The sequence below is a fragment of the Nannospalax galili genome, unplaced genomic scaffold (genome assembly GCF_000622305.1).
Source record: "Nannospalax galili isolate Female #2095 unplaced genomic scaffold, S.galili_v1.0 scaffold800, whole genome shotgun sequence".
NCBI classification, from domain to species: domain Eukaryota; kingdom Metazoa; phylum Chordata; class Mammalia; order Rodentia; family Spalacidae; genus Nannospalax; species Nannospalax galili.
The window spans coordinates 1,779,729-1,800,782 of record NW_008347125.1 but is presented as its reverse complement, the minus strand read 5'-3'; the positions used below and the strand labels follow the sequence as shown (position 1 = coordinate 1,800,782).

Here is a 21,054-nt window from a genome sequence, read left to right as displayed (position 1 = left end):
CATCCTTCCTCCCAGCTCTCTACTCCAGGATACAGGTTTTATTTGAATCAGACCTGTAACATTGTTTCCTGCCATAGTTTAGACTGAATTGTAACTCATTTTTCAGAATCATCAAAGAAGCTGTAATAGAGTCTCTAAGGTCAAGAAAACTCCCATTATATTCTTGAGCTTATTAGCGACTAACTTCTGCTTTCAACACTCAGGGTCTGTCTGAATTTACTTAACTTTTTCAAACTTAACTGCAATTGCCAGTTGTATGTCCTTTAGACTCAAATCACTTTCCATGATCACCCTATTATTAGTTATTAAGAAAATTCTCAAAAAGGTTCAAATTGTGGAGGTATCTAACCTTCCTAGCTGAGCTCAAAGGCGACATTTTCTTAATTGGCCAGAAAGTTTAGAAGTTTCAGCTATTTAAAAATGGTGTCCATAACAACAACAACAAAAATCTAGAAAGGAAAATTTCAAGTGAGCATAGCTTAAACATTGCTGATTTTAATGTTTAGTTTTTTGTAATCATCAGTGAGACTAAAGGTTTGACGATTGTTTCTTAAAAAGCTCTGTGCAAACACTAGACATACACTCTTGATAGTAGGCAAGTTTACAGTGTCCACTTTTGGATGACTTAAGGAAAATTTTGAATTAAGTATTTTGTCAATTCAGCAAATACATTTTGAGGACCTACTATGTGCCACACAGCATTCTTTCACTGAGAGCTACCAGAACAAACAAGAGTCAAAAGTCTTGCCCTTTTGGAGCTGTGTTTTAGTGAGAGGTAATGGGGAGGGAGGGAAAAAGGGAGGGAGACAGATGGTAAAGAAAGCTCAGGCAAGTCAGATAAAGGCACTAGGAACACACAGTTGGCAGATGAAACATACTGTGTCACTTTTCTTTCTTCTTCTCTTTTTTTTTTTTTTTTTATGTTTGGTTGGCTTTGCTTTTTTGAGACAGGGTCTCCCTAGTCTCAGCTGGCCTGGAGCTTGCTATGTAATACAGACTGGCCTCAGTCTCACAGAGATTCACTTGCTTTCTGCTAAAACTAAAGACGTGTGCCACCACACATAACCTATACTGCAATTTCAAGATGTTGGTGAGGTCTTACTGAGATGACACTTGAGCAAAGGTGCTGTAGTTTGGCTCTGTAATGTCCCCTGAAAGTTCATTTGTTAAAGGTTTGATCCTTAGCTTGTTGCTTTTGAAAATGAAAGCTTTAAGAGGTGGCCTAGTGATAGCTTTTGGATCACTGGGGCATACTCTCAAGGGGGGATTGTGGAACCCCATTCTCTTTCTATACTCAGTGGTGAGATGAACAGGTCCCTCCACTTGTGCTTCTGCTGTGATGTACTGTCCCACCACAGGCCCAAAGCAGTCATGATAAAACCTCTTAATGCCACTTGCCAAAATAGCCCATAAGTCTCTCTCTCTCTCTCTCTCTCTCTCTCTCTCTCTCTCCCTCTCTCTCTCTCTCTTTCTTTCCAGATTACCTACAATATTTGCTATAGTTACAGAAAAGTGATTAACAGAAAAGGTTTTAAGAAGATTAAGAAGTTAGCTATGTGGATACCTGGGCAAAGTATGTTGAAGACAGAGCATGCTATAAGGAAACCAGTGTGGCTGAAGCAAAATCAAGAAATGGAAAGAGAAGATCAGGTTCAAGGCAAATGCAGCACCCTCAGGTGGGTCTGGAAGGTCACTTTAAAGATTCTGATCTTCAGTCTGAGTGCCATGGGAAGCAGTTAGAGGGCTTAGCACAGGGCAGTGACATCTCCTGCTACGTTTCCAATGGAACCAATGCATGGCTCTGTAGAAAGCGGACATCATGGGGAAAGTCTGAGAACTGGCAGGTCTGGGAGGATGCTAATGAAGTACTCCAGGAAAAAGATGGTGGTGACTCTACCCAGGACCAGAGCAACAGAAGTACTAGCTGGTGTTTGGATTCTGCATATGTTTTAAAACAAAATCAAACAGATTGTCTTGAAGGACTGAATGAAGGATGTTGGAAGACAGAAGGTCTGGGGATGATACCTGGTTTTTAGTATGAACAGCTGGAAACTTGGAGTTACCATTCATTGAGATGTGCAAAGCTTCAGGCGGAGCTTGGGGGAAGGAAGCCTAGGCACCCACATTTGACATGTTGAGTTTGGGATGACTCAGTACTATGTAGCTTCTGGTTTTGTTTATACTGAGTCAAAATTCACCACTGTCAAAAAAATATAAATTTTCTGAAGTTAAAGTTCTGTTTCTTCAGTTTGTTACTGTATCTCCAGAGCCCTGGACACTGTTTAGCACATGAATTGAATGAATATTTATTAAGTACCCACTTTATAGCTCTCTATTCTACAGCTGAGGACACAACAGTAGATAAACAAGCTAGTGTTTCTGCTCTCTCGTGTACAGAACAGTTTATCAGTGGAAGGAAAATGAAGAAAGTCATAAAATAAGATCATTTTGGATGTATTTAATAGACATTGGTTGGATGTTTATGCACATGCCACTCCTGTATGTTATCATGAGTGTATGAGGGAGGAAACCTAGATGCCAGAGTTGCCGTTCTATGCCGCCCTCTTTCTACACCCCTGCATCATTCTATGCTGTTTCTCCCATGTAACAGCACAAATCCCATCCTACTTGAAAAGTGTTCAGCTGTGTATCTCTTCATACATGTACTAATGGAGAATCTACTCATAATTAGACCATTGTTAAAGAACCATCTAGGAAGGACATGAAGTTGAGTAACCCCAGGCCACTCAGCACCTCGTAATTGACTCAATCCCTGCTCCCAAATTCATCCTTATACCGCAGGACGTTTTCTTGTTCTTTGACCCATTTCACAATACTGATGGTACCTTATTTACTAATTCTGAGGGATGATGTATGTTTTCATTTGAAAAGCTAAATTTGCAACCTTTAACAGAACTAAAATGTGTACAGAAAGGTCTTTATATCCATGTAAGTTTGAAGAGCTATACCATGCCCCTTCTCAAGATTTTTTAGCAAGGGAATGGTTTGGGCCTTTGGATTTCCAAAGAATTTAGACTGCATACTCCTTTCATTTAAGCATCTGATAATCTTCTTGCTTTCCTTCAACTTCGTATACCTTGCTGCTCCCAGGTAGCCTGCACAAAACTATGATGCAGCCCTTCCCATCACCCATTTCTCATTCTGTTTCCATTATGTAATTTGATATCACATTTCCCTCCTTAGCATTTCCTAGAATATGAATGATGAATGACCATTTGTTCTTGAAAGCTGATAATCTTTTGTCCTTGCTTAGAGATATTGGTCAGCTCTTCAAAAAAGGAGAATTTGAGGGTTTTCCTCCAAATGTCACCTCCATCAACATTGCAATTTTTAGGACAAACCATCTAAAATTCCCTATTACTTGGATGTGATGACAATATGTATTTTGCTGCTGTCTCTCACGTACACATCCACACACGAATTCTCATGACAAGGCAGAACATGCTACCCACCAAAACCTTTTTACAAAGCCAACCAAGAAAGATATTCTCAGCTCACCACACCTCTTTAAGATCCTCTGACAAGTGCCAGAGAGGCTCCTCATATTGTAATTCTGATAAATGCTAAAATCTTTTCAAAATCCAACACATTAATTCATAAAATAACTGGAATCTTAAACATTTCCTAAACTCATATAGACAGTGCCCTACAACTTTTGCATGGCACATCGTTGGGGAACCCTGCTGTTTAGGGTAGCAGTCTCCCCATGTCCAGATAGCCACAAGCTGGCTCGGCGCAAATGGGGAGACTCCCCTTCTCAGCGGGGCGCCTTCTGCTCGACTCCCTGACTTACTTTTGAAATGCCCGTCACAAGATACATGCCCTCCGGCACAGGAGCTACCAGGTTTTAATCAGGTGTTGTCTGATAGCCTGATAGAAGCCCACTGCCCTATGTAAATGAAGCATTCCAGGAGTACCTATCAGCTAAGGCTTCTTCTACTGTCTCCACACTATAAATAGTCCTAGTTTTACCCCAATAAAGCTGGAGCTGGAGCTGAATCACTGAGATTTGAGCTGAGTCACTTGTCTACTGTAACACTAAATCCTGTGATCCAGTCTTGGGGGGGGGCTATCCTTCTGTCATCGACTCACGAAGACCCTGCTTTCGCCGTTTCTTGCACCTCGCCTCCTGACCTGGTGGCCAACAGGTCTCGAACTTAGAGGGAGAGTGCATGGTGGAAATTGAAACAGAACCCTACCGGGCAGCTGACAGCGGTCCTAGAGCCGCCAGCTCCGGTAGCAGAGACCTGCGGCAATGCGGTGCGTGAAACTGGCGCACCCCAGCGGCGGAGAGCCAGGGGCCCAAACAGCAGACCGCGGCCCGCGGGACCGCTGCACTCCAGCGACGTGTGGGAGACCGGCGCCACACCCAGCAGCTAGCGCCCCGAGATCCCCGCTCGCCCATAGCACATGGAGAGAATACTCCTTAATCCTTGCTGTGATTGCCACTGTTCTTTCTGAAGACTCTAAATTACAGCATAGTATAAAGCAAGAGTCATACAGTATGGAGTGTTTAACAATCAAATAAATGCTCCACACCTGGACAATGGTATTTCCCTGCTGCCTGTCTATAGGATCATGCTATGGTCTGAATTTTTCATTCCCATTCCCTTCAATGATGTGTGTGTGTATGTGTGTGTGTGTGTGTGTGTGTGTGTGTGTAGATGCCAGAGGTAGATAACTGAGTATCTTCCTCAATAGCTCTCCACCTTATTTTTTTTTTTTTTTAAGACAGAATCTCTCATTGATCCTGGAGCTCACTGTCTTGGCTAAAATGGCTGGCCAGAGAGTCCCCCAGATCCACCTCACCTGCTTCCAGATGAGGGGTTACAGATTTTTTCCCTCCATGCCCTGGATGCCAGAGATCCAAACTTCAGTCATTATGCTTGCATGGCAAATACTCTACCTACTACCAATCCATCTCCTTAGTCCCCCAACCCCCCTAAAGTTTTGATATTAAAATCTTAATTCCCAAGGTGATGATATTGCGAGGCAGGGGCTCTAGAGGGCGATTAGATCATGATGGTATCATGAATAGATTTATGACTTTATAAGGAGTTCTCAGAGAACTGCCTTGAGTCTCGACCATGAAGTAACAGAAAGGGAAGGCACCACCTACCAATTAGAAAGTGCACTCTCACCAGACACAGAACTTACCAGTATCCCAATCGTGGACTCCTCAGTCTTTAGACTTTTTGAGAAATAAATGCTTGTTGTTCATAAACTACCCAATTTGTGGACTAGCCTATTATAGAAGAATGAATGGATTATGATCCCAAAAGCTTTTATAGTCACACTGGAAATGTCTCCTAAGCTGAAAACTACCAGTTGTCCATGGAGGATATAATAATAGGTAAACAAACTCAGTAGTGAGCTTATGCTTTGGGACTATACAAAGTAGGAAAGCATATCACTATGTAAAACATACATTTTATTAATTCCACATAAGGAGACACAATGTGATCTAACCAGTGAGAGAAATTTGAATGGTAGCCCCAAATTTATAGCCACGGGCAAAAATACACTGGCTCTCCCATTCAATTTCATTCATGTTCAACACCTGTATTGAATATTGTGTCTCTGTTTCCTTGATCATCAAAAAGAAAACCAGAATTTGGAATATGAGTGGAAGATCTTACCATCAAAGTTGTATCTCACTACCATCTTTCATATGGAATAGACATGTTTTGTAAATATCATACCTGGTTATTTTCCACAGTTTTCCCTACTTAACAGCTAGTCATAGATTTTTGCCTTAAGAATAGAGTGTGAATTTCTTCCAAAGTTAAATAGCTTAAAAGATTTTGTTGGTGTCTGCCTTAAAATTCTGTCTAATATGTTGCTTCAGGCTCTATCCAGCCACAGCTTTTAAGTGATACCAATAAATCTACCCAGCAGGAATTATATAAAACTTATATAATTAATATTTGTAAGATGTCTTAATATCTTGGCATGAAAATGGGTGCTGAAATCCAGAGCTATTCTATAACTTTCCTTTTAAATCAGCTGCCAGCTTGAATCTAGACAGCTTCTAATTCCAGCTCCAGGCAAAAATATTGCTACTACTAGAAATATACTATTTTTTTAAAAAAAAGAAGAGTCAAAAGGGTTCATTAACATGGGTCAAAGAAGCCATCATGGAAACGCCATCAATTGTTCAAAAGCACAACACCATGCACAGTTAATGGGGATGGAATCAGAGTCAAATGTCTCACTGGAGTGAAAACTGCCTGAGTCCTAATTCATGTTACTGTTAACCAAGAGAGCTGCTATTAAATCTCCATGTTTCTCCTATCAACAGACATTTCCTGAAGAAGTGCAGGTCAGCTAAAGCTCTGTGAAGCAAGGTTCAAAATGAAGGTAATCCTGTAATATGGCCCTTGCACAGATGGTCTGCAAATGAAAGGCCAGAACTGCCAGGTAAAATACAGTCTTCCCAGTAGAATCTGAATTTGAATATTACACTGAACATACTTAGAATCACTATTTATTTGAAATTCAGACATTACTGGGAAACCTGTGTTTCTGTTTGCTAAATGTGGCAACATGAGGCAAAGACAAATCAAGACAGTATAGTTTCAGTTGATATCATATCATGTCACTCTGCATCAAGCCAAGGCACCCATGGAAAGAATTCCATAATTTTTTCTGCTCCGTTTAATGACTTCTTTTTCTTACAAAATTATTAAACTTTCAAGGTCTGTAAACAACATTAAAAACAGGTAAAAGAACTGGAATTATACTCGTGTAAAGGGTTATGATGAATATTTAAAGACACATACCCCGGAAAATACATTACATCAACCCCTGTTGTTGAAAATAATTTAAGATGTAATAAACTACATGTACAAATGAGTCTTTCTTTGTAGTTGCATTGTTTGTACATTAACTGAGTGATAACCTATTAGCTCTATTTTTCCAAGTAATAAAACAATCATTGGGTAGAGCAGACACTTATATCTGTCTACTTAAAACTGCCATTGTTTTCTACAGGAAGCATTAATGTTTTTATTTGATATCTTTAAACAAGGCAAATACTTGATGTTTAAACTCACATGTTCAATTTCAGGAACAGACACTCCTACAAGGAAGTATTGTTCCAACTGCTATCATAAGATTCCATCCATTTGCCACAGACTTTACTCTTAATATTTTAAAAATGTTCCTCTTTACTTTTTCGGAGGGGTTATGTCCCATCCCCTGAAGGAAAATTGTTGCGTAAGACAGTTTACTTAAACAGTGTAAATACTTGGTCAATACTTCATAAAACCAAAAGCCCAATTAGACCAGGCCAAAATGCTAAGGTTCAATTAGTGATCTGGCCATTATTGATGCCTCTGGGTTCTGGAGGAAGCCATTCCAAACAATCAGATAAAATGACCAGTTTGATCTGAATTATCCAAAAATGTGTTGCTCTGGGGAGCTGATCTTTAAGATTAAGCTTACTTGGGCTTTTTAAATATATCACTTTGCCAAAGTCCCTGTGGAAGACATGAAGTCCTTGGTGAGAATTTTACTTGTAACTGAGTCATTTTTCTGACTATTGTGCTAAATCTAAACTGGCATAATTAACCTTTTCAAATTCGGCATTTAGAAGACTTAGCTGATTATTTTCTTAGTTTGCACCAGGAGTATGCTGGAACAGTTGGCACTGACATATTAGCTGCAGTCTTTGATCTACATAGTCCAAGTGCAAACATATAAACTCTGCTTTTGGAGAGGATGACCTACGTATTCAGGCCTGAATATAATCTTTATTAATAAGGGTAACAGCAGCGAAGGTTAACATTACTGAGCATTTTCTAGGTCCCTGGCACTGTATACCTATAGGTATGTTCAGTCATTTAACACTTCACCAACCTTATGAAAGCCTCCCTCCAATTTTATATGAAAGAAAACGCAGGGTGGTTAAGGTACTTGCCCTCAATTAGAGTAAGTATCCTCGGTAGTCAGGCGGCAGAATCCACCTGCTTCCCACAGTAATTTGCCTCTATAAGGGACTCAAAGAACAATGTAAAGAGCTTCTATATCTCTTCATACAAAGGCTGTCCCATGCCTTTCACCATGACTGCAGATTTCAGAAGAACAGGAGTCATTTGAATGAAAAGAATGCAGCTCTCCCTTGTGATTCCAACAGCTCTCCTGTAAACATGTGGGTATTTTTCAGCATATTTGTGATGAGGCTACTGAACATCCGAAGAGCTGTATAGGCACAGGGCAGTGGGGAGGGTCTCCCTCCAAGGCAAAGGGCATTTTTGGCAGACTGGGATTCTGGCTCTCCAGGTCTTGCTCATCAAGGGACGAGTAAGTATGGGAAAGGTGCTTGGGAATGGGGTTGACTGTACTCTTCTAGTGAGGGTAGACCCAAGGCAAGGGAAGTAGGATCAGGGGGCTTCTCTTACCTACAATAAGCTTATTTTGTCTTCCTTTAATTTTTAAAAAGGCCTTTAGAATGTTTCAGTATACCTTGGGTATTTCACTAAGGGAGTTTTGAAATGAGTAAGGACACCCTATCCCAAGGGCAGCAATGATGGTGGTGGGAACAAAAGAGAATGTAGAGGAAGCAGGATAGGACAGAACACTGGTTATTCATAATTCAGTGATCTCTGTCCTTGCTCCCTGTACAGATCTTGGGCCAACCTTAGAGACTCAGGCCTGGATCTTCATTCATATGTGGTATTCCTACATGCCTGTACTGGCCTGTGTTAAGAGTTATACCCGGGGGTAGGTTATGAAACAGTGGTGCTCACTTTCTGCCATAATGCTCCTCAAAGGGACTGAGACCACCCAAGGCTTATTTTCCTCCTTTGTTAAATTCAAGTGAACTGATGTAGACCTCTATCTATCTTGGCAGGACTGCTGATAATACATACATATTTTCAAGTGCCCATTACATGGACTTGAAGAAATGCTGTATGTATATTGAGAGGATTTGTTAAGCTAAAAACGAAAGCCCTGCTGGCTCAATCAAGTATCCATTTAAGGGTTTTACCCAACTTTTCCTGAAGTCTGCAATGCTGGAGGGAAAAATAGGAGAACACAAAAGAAACCATTGTCTGGTGACTAGCTTGCCAGGGAAGCTCCAGGACAAGCTTCCAGAACATGCCTGCCACTCTGCAGAGACCTCACCCCCTTTCCCCTTTAACAACACAGTGATTTCTTTTAGGAAAAAAGGTATTTCAGTTTGAAACCACCTTACTCTTTTATACAGAGACTCTTACGGCTATTTATGAAAATTTTTATATTATTTTCCTATCAATTTATGGTTTGTAGTTTTATTAACAAACTGTCCAGAAAAAGATTCTTTCACATTCATAAACTGCAGAGAAAGCTTCCCTTGGCTTCACTGCTCCCTGCGTGGGATAGCAACATGGAGACACAAGCAAAGGAAAGAGACAATATGTCCTCCAGGGTCTCAAGAGCCCCAGGACCAAGATCCATGATCCTACTGGCTCTGGTACACCTGCCACCTGGGAGAGGAAGATGGCAATGGGCAAAATTCTCTCAAGGGCAGAGCTGAACAGTAAGACTGGCAAAATCAGTCAGTCAATCAATCAATCAATCAATCAATCAATATCAGTCAATGAAATTTGAGTTCCTTAACAGGAGGGAAAATGCACATTGCTTGTTAGGATTAATCTAGGTTTTGGGTTTTGGGGTTTTGTTTTGTTTTTTACCAACTATCAGAGCTGTTCAAAATATTAAACACACATAAACAAATATATGGATAAAGGTGCAAAATCAGATTAGTCAACAAAATTTATCCATTAGCTCACTCGGGGCTTTCTACGCCTCCTGAAAAGACTTTCATTCCCTGTGGATTCTTAAATGTCTCTTGCTTGAGGATCAGGGAATTACCTAGGCAATCCAGCTAGAAAGGCTTTTACACTTTCAGGTCCAAGTGCTCTTCTCCCAGGTGAGGGCCACCAAAGCTGCCTGACTATTGCGGAAGCAACAGCAGACAGGTTAGTCTAAACCATGCAGATAACCAGGGCAAAAAGGCTTTCCCAGACATTAGCAAGTAGAAAAACGGCTCAAGCTGGCAAACTTTCTTTTTAAACTGAGTTGCCCTTTGTGAGCTGAGGGATGCCTCTAGCTTCTTCTCAAGGAGTTGTGACTTGTGGGGGCGGGGGCACATTTACAGGAACCCAAGCGATTCAAGACAGGAAACACATGAACTAAAGCTTGAATCGAATCCGCATGTACTATGTGGCTTTGGATCTTTCTTAAACAGACTGCTCATTTTGTTTACCAGCCCCCCCCCCCCGTGCCTGGTGCCTTATCCACAGTCCTTTATTGGGCTGCTTTTTTGTCCGAATTAAAAAAGAAAAAAAAATCTAGGTTCCCAATTCCAGACTATGATGTCTGATTCTATCACAGTTCCCTGGCTCCATTCTCGCCACAGCAGTTGTCTGCCAGAGGTCCAGAGACTCTAGAGACTCATGAGAAGGGAGTGCAGACCTTTGAGTGTGAGAGGTGGGGAATCTGGAATGGACAGAAGGGACATGCGTCCTAGTTTCAATCAAGTTACTGGCTTCTTCCAGGGGGTTCATTTTTGGAAGGCTCCCAGGCTACCGGATAGACCTGCCACTGTCCAGCAGTGACCGCAAGCTGGACCCCACCCGGACGGATCTTCCTGGGACTGTGGTGCCGCATCATCCCCCAGGTAGAAAGGGTGAGCTGGGGACTCAGAGACAAGGTCCTGGGAGCGCAAATCAACACAACTAAACACGCACTCACTGTTGAAGCCTTCCTAGACCGGGCTTCATTCCACCCCTGCCCAGGCTTTGCATTCTGCCGGGAATCGAACATCAGCAAGTATGGCCTGGAACTCTGGCAGGTGCGCTCAGAGACCCGGGGAAAAAGAAGTCTTGGGGAGCAGCCCAGAAGCCGGTTTCTTGAGGTGGGGCTCTAACGCGCTAGCTAGTCAGCCACCTGTTCCACAAAGCCGGAGTTTGTGGGGTGCTCAGGCTGCTTCAGGAAGGACCCAATCATCCCTCTCCTCTAAGACCGCTAAAGGCGCGCACGTCAGCACCCCAAATCTAAGTGCGCAGATACCTGCGCGCACCCCTGCAGACGCACCACCCTCCAAAGGCGACTGATTTCCGTGTCCCCGCTTCGGCGGCGGGGACCCGGGTGCTGGCCACCGCGACCCGCGCCGCGCCGGGCTCTTCAGAGGACCTCGCCAAGTACCTGCGGTGAAGATGCAGAGAGCGATGAGAGCCTTGTAGACCATGATACCCGTGGCTCCGTGCGGAGCTGGACACTGTCAGGGAAGAGTTTTCTGGGTCTGGCCAAGCACTGCAGGCGTGGCCAGCTCCTCTTCTGCCCCTTGGGTGGCGGTAAGAGCCGGGAGGTACCGAGGCTGGTTGGTGGGCTCGATGGGTCCGGGCAGCGCCGGTGGCAGATTGCGGGAGGCGAGGCGAACGTGGCAGCTCAGTAGGTGTGTGCCCTGCGGCGCCCGGAGCACGTCTGCTCCATCGCAGCGGCGGGAGCCCGGGCCGCCTCCGCAGTCGCCAAACCCCTCCCACCCGGCCCAGCGGCGCTGGCGGGGCCACCCCCTGGCCTTCCCTCTCTCTGTGCTTAGGTCCCAGGAGTCCCAGCCCAGGGCGGCCTCTGCTGGACAATCTGGTCTGGCGGCCTGAGCTTTCAATGAATTCAAAGCTTGGAGAGCTTTGCACTGTACTGGGAGCTATGGCAAAAGCAAAAGTGTGAGCAAGTGTGACTGTGTCTCTGCCTTTGGAAATCCAGCTGGGCTTCTCTTATGCCAACTTAAACCAACAGGTTTCTTTCCAAGTGTGACATGAAGACTCTTCGTTTCTACAAACAACCCTCTCTGTATGTTAAACTCACCAGGCATTCAACTCCACTGCACTTCCTGGTTCCTGAGCCAAGTGTCTGCTGCCTTACCCAGCTTATCAGGAGTAATAAAACTGACATGACATTGATCACTAGATAACTGAGCCAGGCATCTTACTAGTAACTATTGGAGTTCTTTCTATTAACCCAATGGCATAAGAATTATTCTTTCACAGCTAAGAAAATGAAGGCACAGAGAGATAAGAGATGTGCTTATGTTTGAATAGTTGTAAGAATAGTTTGTGCACCAGGCTCATAATAACAAAAGTTGACACTTCCTGAGTGATGGCCCTGTGCTAGGCTCTGGACAATGTGCATTCAGGTAGTGCCCAAGTCATTTACTTCCCATATCATTTGAGGTGGGTACTATTGCAACCTCATTTTTCAGGGAGGGAAGAAGTTTAAGTGCTTGCCCAGAGTACACAGTAAGCAAACCGCAATAAGGTACTTTCCCGAGGAACTGGAGAGATGACTCAGGGATTAAGAGCACTGGCTGCTCTTGCAGAGGACCTGGGTTCAGTTCCCAGCACCCACATGGCGGCTAACAACCATAGGTAACTCCAGTTCTAGGGGATCCAACACCCTCTTCTGACCTGCCCTGGCATTGCATGTCACAGGTGTACTTACATACATGCAGGCAATGCACTCATAGACATAAAACAAAAATAATGAATAAAATACTTAAAAATATGCTTCCCTGAGCTCTTTCATTGTTCTTGACTACCTCTCCCAACATCAGAGCTTCTCCAAACTGCAAGTCAAATTTACCCTTCCACTTAATTCCTTCCCCTTAGACTTGCTTAGTTTTCACACCTGCTATATGCCAGGTCCTTTCAGTGCAATTGTGAGCCTCATGGCCCCTTAGTCACTAGGGATTGGAGCTGTAAGAGTTCAGGAATTTTCCTAAGGAACTGAAGTGCTTAGTGCTAATTAGTAGCTCTGCAAAACAGCTTCCTCTGCTTTTTCCTCCTACGCCAGGGGCTCTTTTTTCTTTCTTGGTCATGGCTCATCACGTTATCTGTGGTCAGGTCAACTCTAAGTCGACCTCACCATCACCACTTGCAGATCTTGCATATATTTCCACAACAGAGTAAACTGAGCTCTTAGTTTTCTTTCTTCTTCGAAATTGTATCGGTGCAAAATAAAAGGTACTACAAACAAGTACCCAACCACTTTACCTGCATCCCTGGTCAGAAAAAATAACTGCAACTTCAATCTGTTAAACATATTCTCTGAAGCCTTTTGGTCTCAAGTCCTTCCACTCTCTACCATAACCTGTGTGATTATGAAGCCTTTCTGCATCTGGGTTTTGGTTGTCATGGAGTCTGGGACCACACACAGATGGAGCATCGCAGGGGCAATCTTCAAGGCACTGGTACTTTTATATAGAGTGATTTAAGTAAGTGACTCTGGACACATGTAAAGGTGTTTGAAAACTACTTCACAGACAAATGTATTCAATTGTAATTCAACAAAACTTTAATGGGGTCCCTCTGGAGTGCAAAGCATGCACCACTCTAACTTTGAGCTAACTCAAAGAATGGTGAGCCTTATATACCGATCAATGAACATTGTTAAGACTTCTGATTCTATAAGGAATTGAAATAATTTAATTAAAATTTTCTTTTTAAATTGCTGGTGAAAACTTTTTACTTTATCAATTTAGTCAAAGTTTGTTTACTATTTGCTGGGCCTTGTGACAGGCCGTGGGACTATCATGGTTGTAATATCTGGAGTAGGTTAAAGTTGTGCTGCTGCAACAAAATATCCCCAAGTCTCAGACCTACGCAGTAACACTTAATTTACCTTCAAAGTTTTCTGTGGCTCTGGGGTACTACTCAGTACCAGGACTGTCCTGGGACTTGGTGTTGTCCTACCACATGGACACCTGTTCTTACGTTTAGAAAGATAGGGAAAGAGTAACTTGGACAGCTAAGTGCACCATTTAAATCTTCCATCAGGAAGGGATACCTAAGTTTGTATTTTGTTGGTTAAAGCAGGGCTTCTTAAATTTTTTCTACTTACAACCCTTTTTATTTGCCAGAGAAATTATGTGAACCCCAAATATATATAGGGGGTCACATAAAGATTTGCATACTAGGTATACAAATTGTACATTTACTGATAATAAATCATAAAAGATTCATTACAATTTTTAGAATATATATAATTTTGTTGTTTATTAAAGGTGAAAGCATATATGCACACCAATGACATAGACACACTTGTTGACTTTTACATAAAGGATCAAATCAAACCTTGCTTAAATATTTGTTACTGCAGGTTATGGAGCATCTTCAACATTTTTCAGAGGTGATTAATGTTTGTAAATTTTATTTTTCCTTCTTTGACAGATTCATGCATGTGTGTAATGAATTTTAGTCCCTTTCAAACTGTACTACCCTGTCTCATCCCCTTCTGAAATCCTTCTTTTAAATGCTGAAAATTCCACTTCACATAAGTGCTCAGTACAAAATGGCAGAAGTAGGCATGCTGGATGGCTTCAGTGTCACCTTGACACACCTGGGAAGAGGGAACCTCAGTTGGGGAATTTCCTCTATCGGATCAGCCTGTGGAAATGTCTGTGAGGCATTTTCTTGATTGTTGAGTGATGTAGGGGGCCCAGTCCAGTATGGGTGGTGCCACCCCTGATCAGGTGGTCTTGGGTCATATAAGAAGGCAGGCTGAGCATAAACGGGAGGAGCAAGGCACTAAGTAGTGTTCCTTCATGGTCTGTGCTTCAGCTGCTGCCTCCGGGTTCCTGCCCTGGTTTCCCTCCATGATGAACTGCAAGCTATAAGGTGAAATAAACATTTTCCTTCCCGACATACTTTTGGTCAGTGTTTTATCACAGCAATAAAAAAGCTAGCTGGGACAGTATGTTTAGGACCATTTGAAAAATTGTTGGAGTTCCTGTCCTAATCTCAAGCCAAAATTCATTTAACAGTTTTTAAAAGTGAAACTATTCAGCAACTCAAGCAGCAATGTTAAAATCCAAACATTCTAACATGATACAAGCCAAAGATGTATAATTTGATACTTATATGTTGAATTGACAGTACGAAAAAATATCTTTTTTTCTTTAATTAAACTCTCATGTTTCTCTAAGAGAAGAAACATTATGTGTATAGTAAAAACAGTGCCATTCATGCCATTCGACAGTCTGGAATATGACCTGAGGTGTTTCAAGCTGTGTTCCCTGGCATTATGTGGCATGATGGCACCTACAGTGCAAAGTGCTTGTGTTACAAGTTCAGAATCATGGCTATGGTGACGTCTCAAGAAGCAACACAGCTAAGCACTGCGAGAAACACCTTGGATTCATTACCTGTTTCATTTTGAATACATTTTTGGATTGTTGTATATTCAGAAACCATTTATTATTGTCAATTTTGTTACAACCCTCACATTCAGTCACATGACTGTATATGGTTTTCATCCTCAGTTTAAGGAGCTATGGCCTAAAGAAAGTCAATGGTCATACCTGACTTCAAGAAAACAAAGAAGCTTAATCTACTCGTCTGACCAGATAAAGAAGGAAAAGGATAACAGCAGAGAATTGTGATGCGTGCCACAGTTATTATTACCCCTGCCATCAAGATGCTTGCATTTGTGTAGTGGGGTGTCAAATACTGAAATAAACAGCCAAAAAAAAAGTGCAACAAATCATTTAAGTGGAACAAATAATAATACTCACCAACATCTGATGAGCTTCTGCTATGTGTTAGGAAACTTTCTGAGTTGTGTGTAAAAACACTCATTTGTTTACACTTGGGATACTGTAAGAGGCCAGAATATGTCACTCTCAAATGTGCCTCCTTGGCATAATGATTATTTTGGGAAATAGTGAAAAATAAGAGAATAAAGTAGAAGCCATTCTTTGTAGAGGAGGATTTGGGAAGCAAACCTCCATTTGTAAGGGTGTCTCTGCATTGGTGTTAAGAAAGAGAAGGGTGACTAAATTATTAGACGCTTATCAGTGGGGAAAGTTGTGGGTTAAATCTGTAGAACAAATCTCACACTGCTTTCCCAAGCTTTTGCTGCTCACTTGCTTTCCCTCAACACTGTGATTATTATTAGAACTGCTATTATTTTGTTTCAGTTGGAGATTGCAGTTAAGCCTGAGTTCAAAGCCTCCTTGTTGAAAGTTACTCATTTCGCAGGCCTCTCCATGTATATATTGACTATATACATTCTTAAATACGTTTTTCTCTTGTTAATCTGCCTTTCATTAAATGGGTCCAAGCTAAGCTTTTCTAAAAGATAAAAAAAAAAACTTAGCCTGCCTCTCCTGTGATACTACTAATTTTGAAAATAAAAAAAATTAAGAAACTTAGAGTTTAACTCTCTAGGAAACAGAAGGATCCTAAGACATGTAATAGAGGGGAACATGAACTTAGTGGAGTTGGGGATGAAATTTGCACGTAGCCCTTTATGCCTTGTAGCAAGAACCATTTTCTTCACAGAGTCCTCTTGTTTCTTTTATAACACCCCAGTGGAGTCAATTCTGAGATAAGTCTGCTTTTTGCTGGTTTCGTTCTTTTTTGATCATTGCTAAAATGAATTTCTAGTGTAATGGACTTCTAATATTTTATAAAAACATTGCCCTTGACTGGCTTAGTTTTTGACATCCTGAATTTATTATACTTTTTGGACAATGTTAGATTGTGTTAAATTTTATAGAAATCTTATTCCTGGATTCTTTATCTCATGACTAAGGAAAGAGAGAAGAATTTGGGTGAGAGACTGAGTGAGGCAGTGTGACAGTGGCTAGAGGTAAGGTTCTAATCTTCTCTCTACCTCTTACTAACCAAATGACTACTTTGTTGGCTCCTCCATAGGATTCTGTGTTAGTGTTCTAGGGCTTCTATAATAAACATTAAAGACTGAGTGGCTCAAGCAGATGAAATTTCCTTCCTTCCTTCCTTCCTTCCTTCCTTCCTTCCTTCCTTCCTTCCTCCCATCTTCCTACCTTCCTTCCAGTTCCAGAGGCTGAATGCTAAGACCAAGTACTGCCAGAGTTGGTTTCTGATCACTTTTCCCTCCCCTTGGCTTGCAGATGTCTGCCCTCTTGCTACATTCTCATGTGACTTTTCCTCTATGCATACACATTCACAGGTTCTCTTCCTTTTAAATGGATACCAGTCCAATTAGATTGGGTTCTACCCTTATTACCCCGTTTAACTTTAATTACCTCTTTAGAACACTATCTCCTAATATAGTCACATTGAAAAATCAAAGCTTCTACATGAGTTTGGATTGTGTGTTGGGGCAATTTAGTTTATAAATTCCACCTTCTAGCTCCCAAAATTTACGTTCTCTCACATGCAAAATACATTCACTCCATCCGCACAGATCCAAAAGTCTTAACCCCTTCCAATACCAGCTCTAGGCCCAAGGTGTCATCCATCTTCTAAATGTGGTATAGATGAGACTCCTTTCTCATTGAGCAACCAAATGCTGTGTGATTCCAAAATACTGTATTGGGAAGCCTAGTGAGACTTTCTTCCTGATTGTATCTTGAGGATCAAATAGATAATATAAGTGAAAGGCTTGGCACCAATAAATGTTGAGAGAAGAAACCTTGGTGTATACTTGAAAACTGGAGGGATGCACTGTGCAAGGAGAATACACTGCTGTCCGCTGAAGCTATTCTGGATATTCACCTAAATGACTTGGGCTCTGAATTTAGTAATTGCACTGCTGCCCTGAGCTGCAGAGGAAAGCTCTCATGTCTCTGACAATTGCTCCCCGATATCGAGTCTCATCCAAGGCAGGAATGCAGCAGCCTCAAGGCCCTTATATGTTATCTTTGCTTCCTTTACTTTCCACAAGCTGCATTACAAGAACATTTCTTTTGGGTCTACAGCCCTTGTCCCTACAGCTTTGCTTTTTTCTTCTTCTGAACTCTAAGTCTCTTACTTTTAATATTAATGGCAAAACACTAAAAGTGGTTACACAAAATGTGTAAATTTGGAACTTAGCTGACAAATATGTGCTTGAAGTAAGCAGTTTTGAAAGGGCAGGATGAAAGCATGATGGTTTCTCTGTTTTGAACAGCATTGTTTGAAGCCATGTGATCTCATTGAGAGCAATAAACCACATGTCAATAATTTTAAATTAAGGATTAAAGCTCTTTAAATAGCTCAAGAAGGAAGAAACTGGCTCCTTGGAGGCTATGCACATGATGAAATTACTTACTTGAGCTAGTTAAAACCTTAATTGAGTTAATACTGTTAGAAGAGCCTCTTCAACAAAATAAAACACAAGCCATATACACAACTTAAACTTTTTGAGTAACCTCATTTAATCATTCTTTCCTATCTTCCTTTCCTTCTCTCTCCCTCCCTCCCTCCTTCCCTCCCTCCCTTCCTCTCCTTTCTTCCTTCCTTTCTCTCTCTCTCTCTCTTTCTTTCTTTCTTTCCTTTCTTTCTTTCTTAGTTTCTTTCTTTCTTTTGTTCTTTCATTCTTCCATTCTTCCATTCTTTCATCCTGGCTTGGAACCCAGGGCCTTTGTAAGGTCAAATTCACTGCTGGAAGGCATGAGTGGCATCCCTTCCACCTCCACTGCCCTTACGACAACCTGAGGCAAGAATTCTTCAAAATCTCAGTTTGGAAAATTCTAATGAGTTTATTGGATTTACTAATTGAGCTTGCGCAGGAAAGTCCACACCCAAACATAAATCCTGTGACTTCCTGACAGCCACTCAAAATGGTGAGAGGCCTGCCTCAAGGCATTCTTGGCTTACCTAGCCTCAGCCTCTCCCCCTCCTGCAGCTAAGGTCGACTTATTGGGTGGGAGGGGTAACTGCCTGCCTCCCCAGCTTTGACTCCTTCCTAGGAGCATGGGAAGGAGGTGGGGCTATAGCTTGCCACCATAGTGGTTGGAAGAACTAACAGCCTTGCACATGCTAGCACTCATTGGACCACTGAGCTCCAGCTCCATCCCATCACATTTTTAAAAAGGATAAAGAAACAACTAGAATATATATTTTATTTGACCTAACAAATCTAAGATACTTATTTTCAACAGGTATTGAATGTAAAAACATTGAGAGAGTTTACATTTATTTTCATTTGAATCCCTGTATAGATTTTATACTTGCTGTACATTTTAGTTCATATCAGCTGTTTTTAGGGTGTTTAGAAGCCAAATGTGACAAGTAGGTGCCATTATGGGCAGTGCAGCCATTGGACGGAGACCTGGGGTCTTGACTGGATTCAGGATGTTTTCAGTAAGAGTGAGGCACGGCATGACTGAAACTTGTCTGGCTGTATAGCAGAGGGAAGCCCTTGGTGTCCCATTTGCAAAAGGAGTATGGTATAGTAGTTCACGTCAAAGGGTAGCTGTAAATGCATGGAAAGTATTTAGGATTGAGCTTAAACAAAGAAGACTTTCAGCAATGTTTGCTGCTTGTTTAGGTAGAAAGGATGAAAATGGTGGTCGTGGTGATGATGAAAAAGTATGTTTGATATTAAAATCATGATGGATTACTTTTCTGTTGCTGTGATAGAACACCATGACCAAGGCAACTTACAAAGGAAGAGTTTGACTTACTGTTCCAGCAGTGGGAGTGCATAATGGAGGGGGGCTCATGGAGGAGGAAGCAGCTGGAACAGAAAGCCAGTCAATCACAAACAGGCACAAGAAGCAGGGAGGAACTGGAAATCTGGCAAGGCTTAAGAACCCTCAAAGCCTACTCCCAGTGATACACTTCTTCCATCAAGGGCATTCCTCCTAAAATCTCCCCAAACAGTGCCACCAACTAGGGACAAAATGTCCAAATACTTGGAGCCTATGGGGTACATTCTCATTTAAACCACCACATTTCATTCCCTGGCCTATAGGCTCAGGACTATATAAAAATACAAAATGCATTTAGTCTACCTTCAAAATTCCCCATAGTCTTTACTAGTCTCAATGCTATTTCCCTAAAGGTATTCTTCCTATTGTTCAATGCAAATCTGTAGGCCCCTTCTTATCAGCTCTAATCTTTTATCAAAGGGAGCCTCTTCTTCAGCACATGCCTTGGCTCCAACATTAATCAACCTAGTGCTCTTTTTCAATCCAAACTGTACATCTTGCATTTCTTTCTTCCCCATTTGCTCTTTTTCATTGTAGATCTCCATAATATTCAACATTCAACAGTATGCTTTCTTGAACTTTCCTTCAACAAAGAAATTAGTCTAATACTTTTCAACCTATGGGCATATGGCAGCCAGATGCGTTGCCAAAACATCCAGTTACTGTTTAGGTCCTTATTTCACTCTGGAACCACTTTTATCTCAGCATTACTTTCTCCCAGGCTCCTATTAGAAGTCCCGTTAAACTCTGCTTATAGCACTCAACTGTCTCTCTACTTCAAACTTCCAAAGTCTTCCTCATTTCTCCAAAAACCCACGTGGTCAGGTTCTTCACAGCAACAGCCCACTCTTTGGTATCAACTTCTGTATTAGTTACTTTTCTGTTGCTGTGATAAGACCCCATGACAAAGGCAACTTATAGAAGGAAGAATTTATTTGGTTTACTGTTCCAGAGTTAAGAGTCCATAATGGTGGAGGAAGCATGACAGAGGAGGTAGCTAGAGCAGAAACGCAAGTGCTCACATCTTCAAAGGAGGCACAGGAGTCAAAGAGGGCTGGAAATCTGGCAAGTCTTAAGAACTCTCAAAGTCTTTCTACAGCGATGTGCTTCTCCAGCATGATTGCACTGCCTAAAACCTCTCCAAGCAGTGCCATGAACTGGGGACAAGATGTCTAAATTCTCAGAACCTATGGGAGACATTTTCATTCAAACAACCACACATGACAGATATTGCTGCAGTATTTGGACAAACCAGATTCCTTACTACTGAAAGTCACTGGCAGAACCCTTGTCACTATGAGCCTACATGTGCATAGTTTAGTTAGAGCAGGACTTCTCAAATTTTTGGTCCCAGGACCCCTTTTTACTGCTTAAGCGCATTAAGAACCCCCAAAATGTGTATGAAAAGCATTGTAAGATCCCTTGAGGTAATTGCAGATTTTCTTATACTTTTTTATGCTTTATATTCCATCAGTGTCCAATAAAGAATAATGTCTTAAAAGTTAGCAGCAATGTACAATCTGAAAGCATATTAATATAATTTTCACATTCTATCCCATTAAAAACCATAGAACTGTTTTATACTTTGA

At 41.7% G+C, this 21,054-nt stretch overlaps 1 protein-coding gene across 1 annotated transcript in view; it reads right to left on the bottom strand.

Moving 5' to 3' along the window:
• Parm1 (prostate androgen-regulated mucin-like protein 1) overlaps positions 1 to 11,519 on the bottom strand; it is a 114,102-nt gene extending 102,583 nt beyond the window's left edge. The window contains exon 1 of the mRNA XM_008843481.3: positions 11,215 to 11,519. Within this exon, the coding sequence (XP_008841703.1) occupies positions 11,215 to 11,257 (43 nt within the window). The 5' untranslated portion in view covers positions 11,258 to 11,519. The remainder of the gene's footprint in view (positions 1 to 11,214) is intronic.
• Positions 11,520 to 21,054: the final 9,535 nt, after the last annotated feature.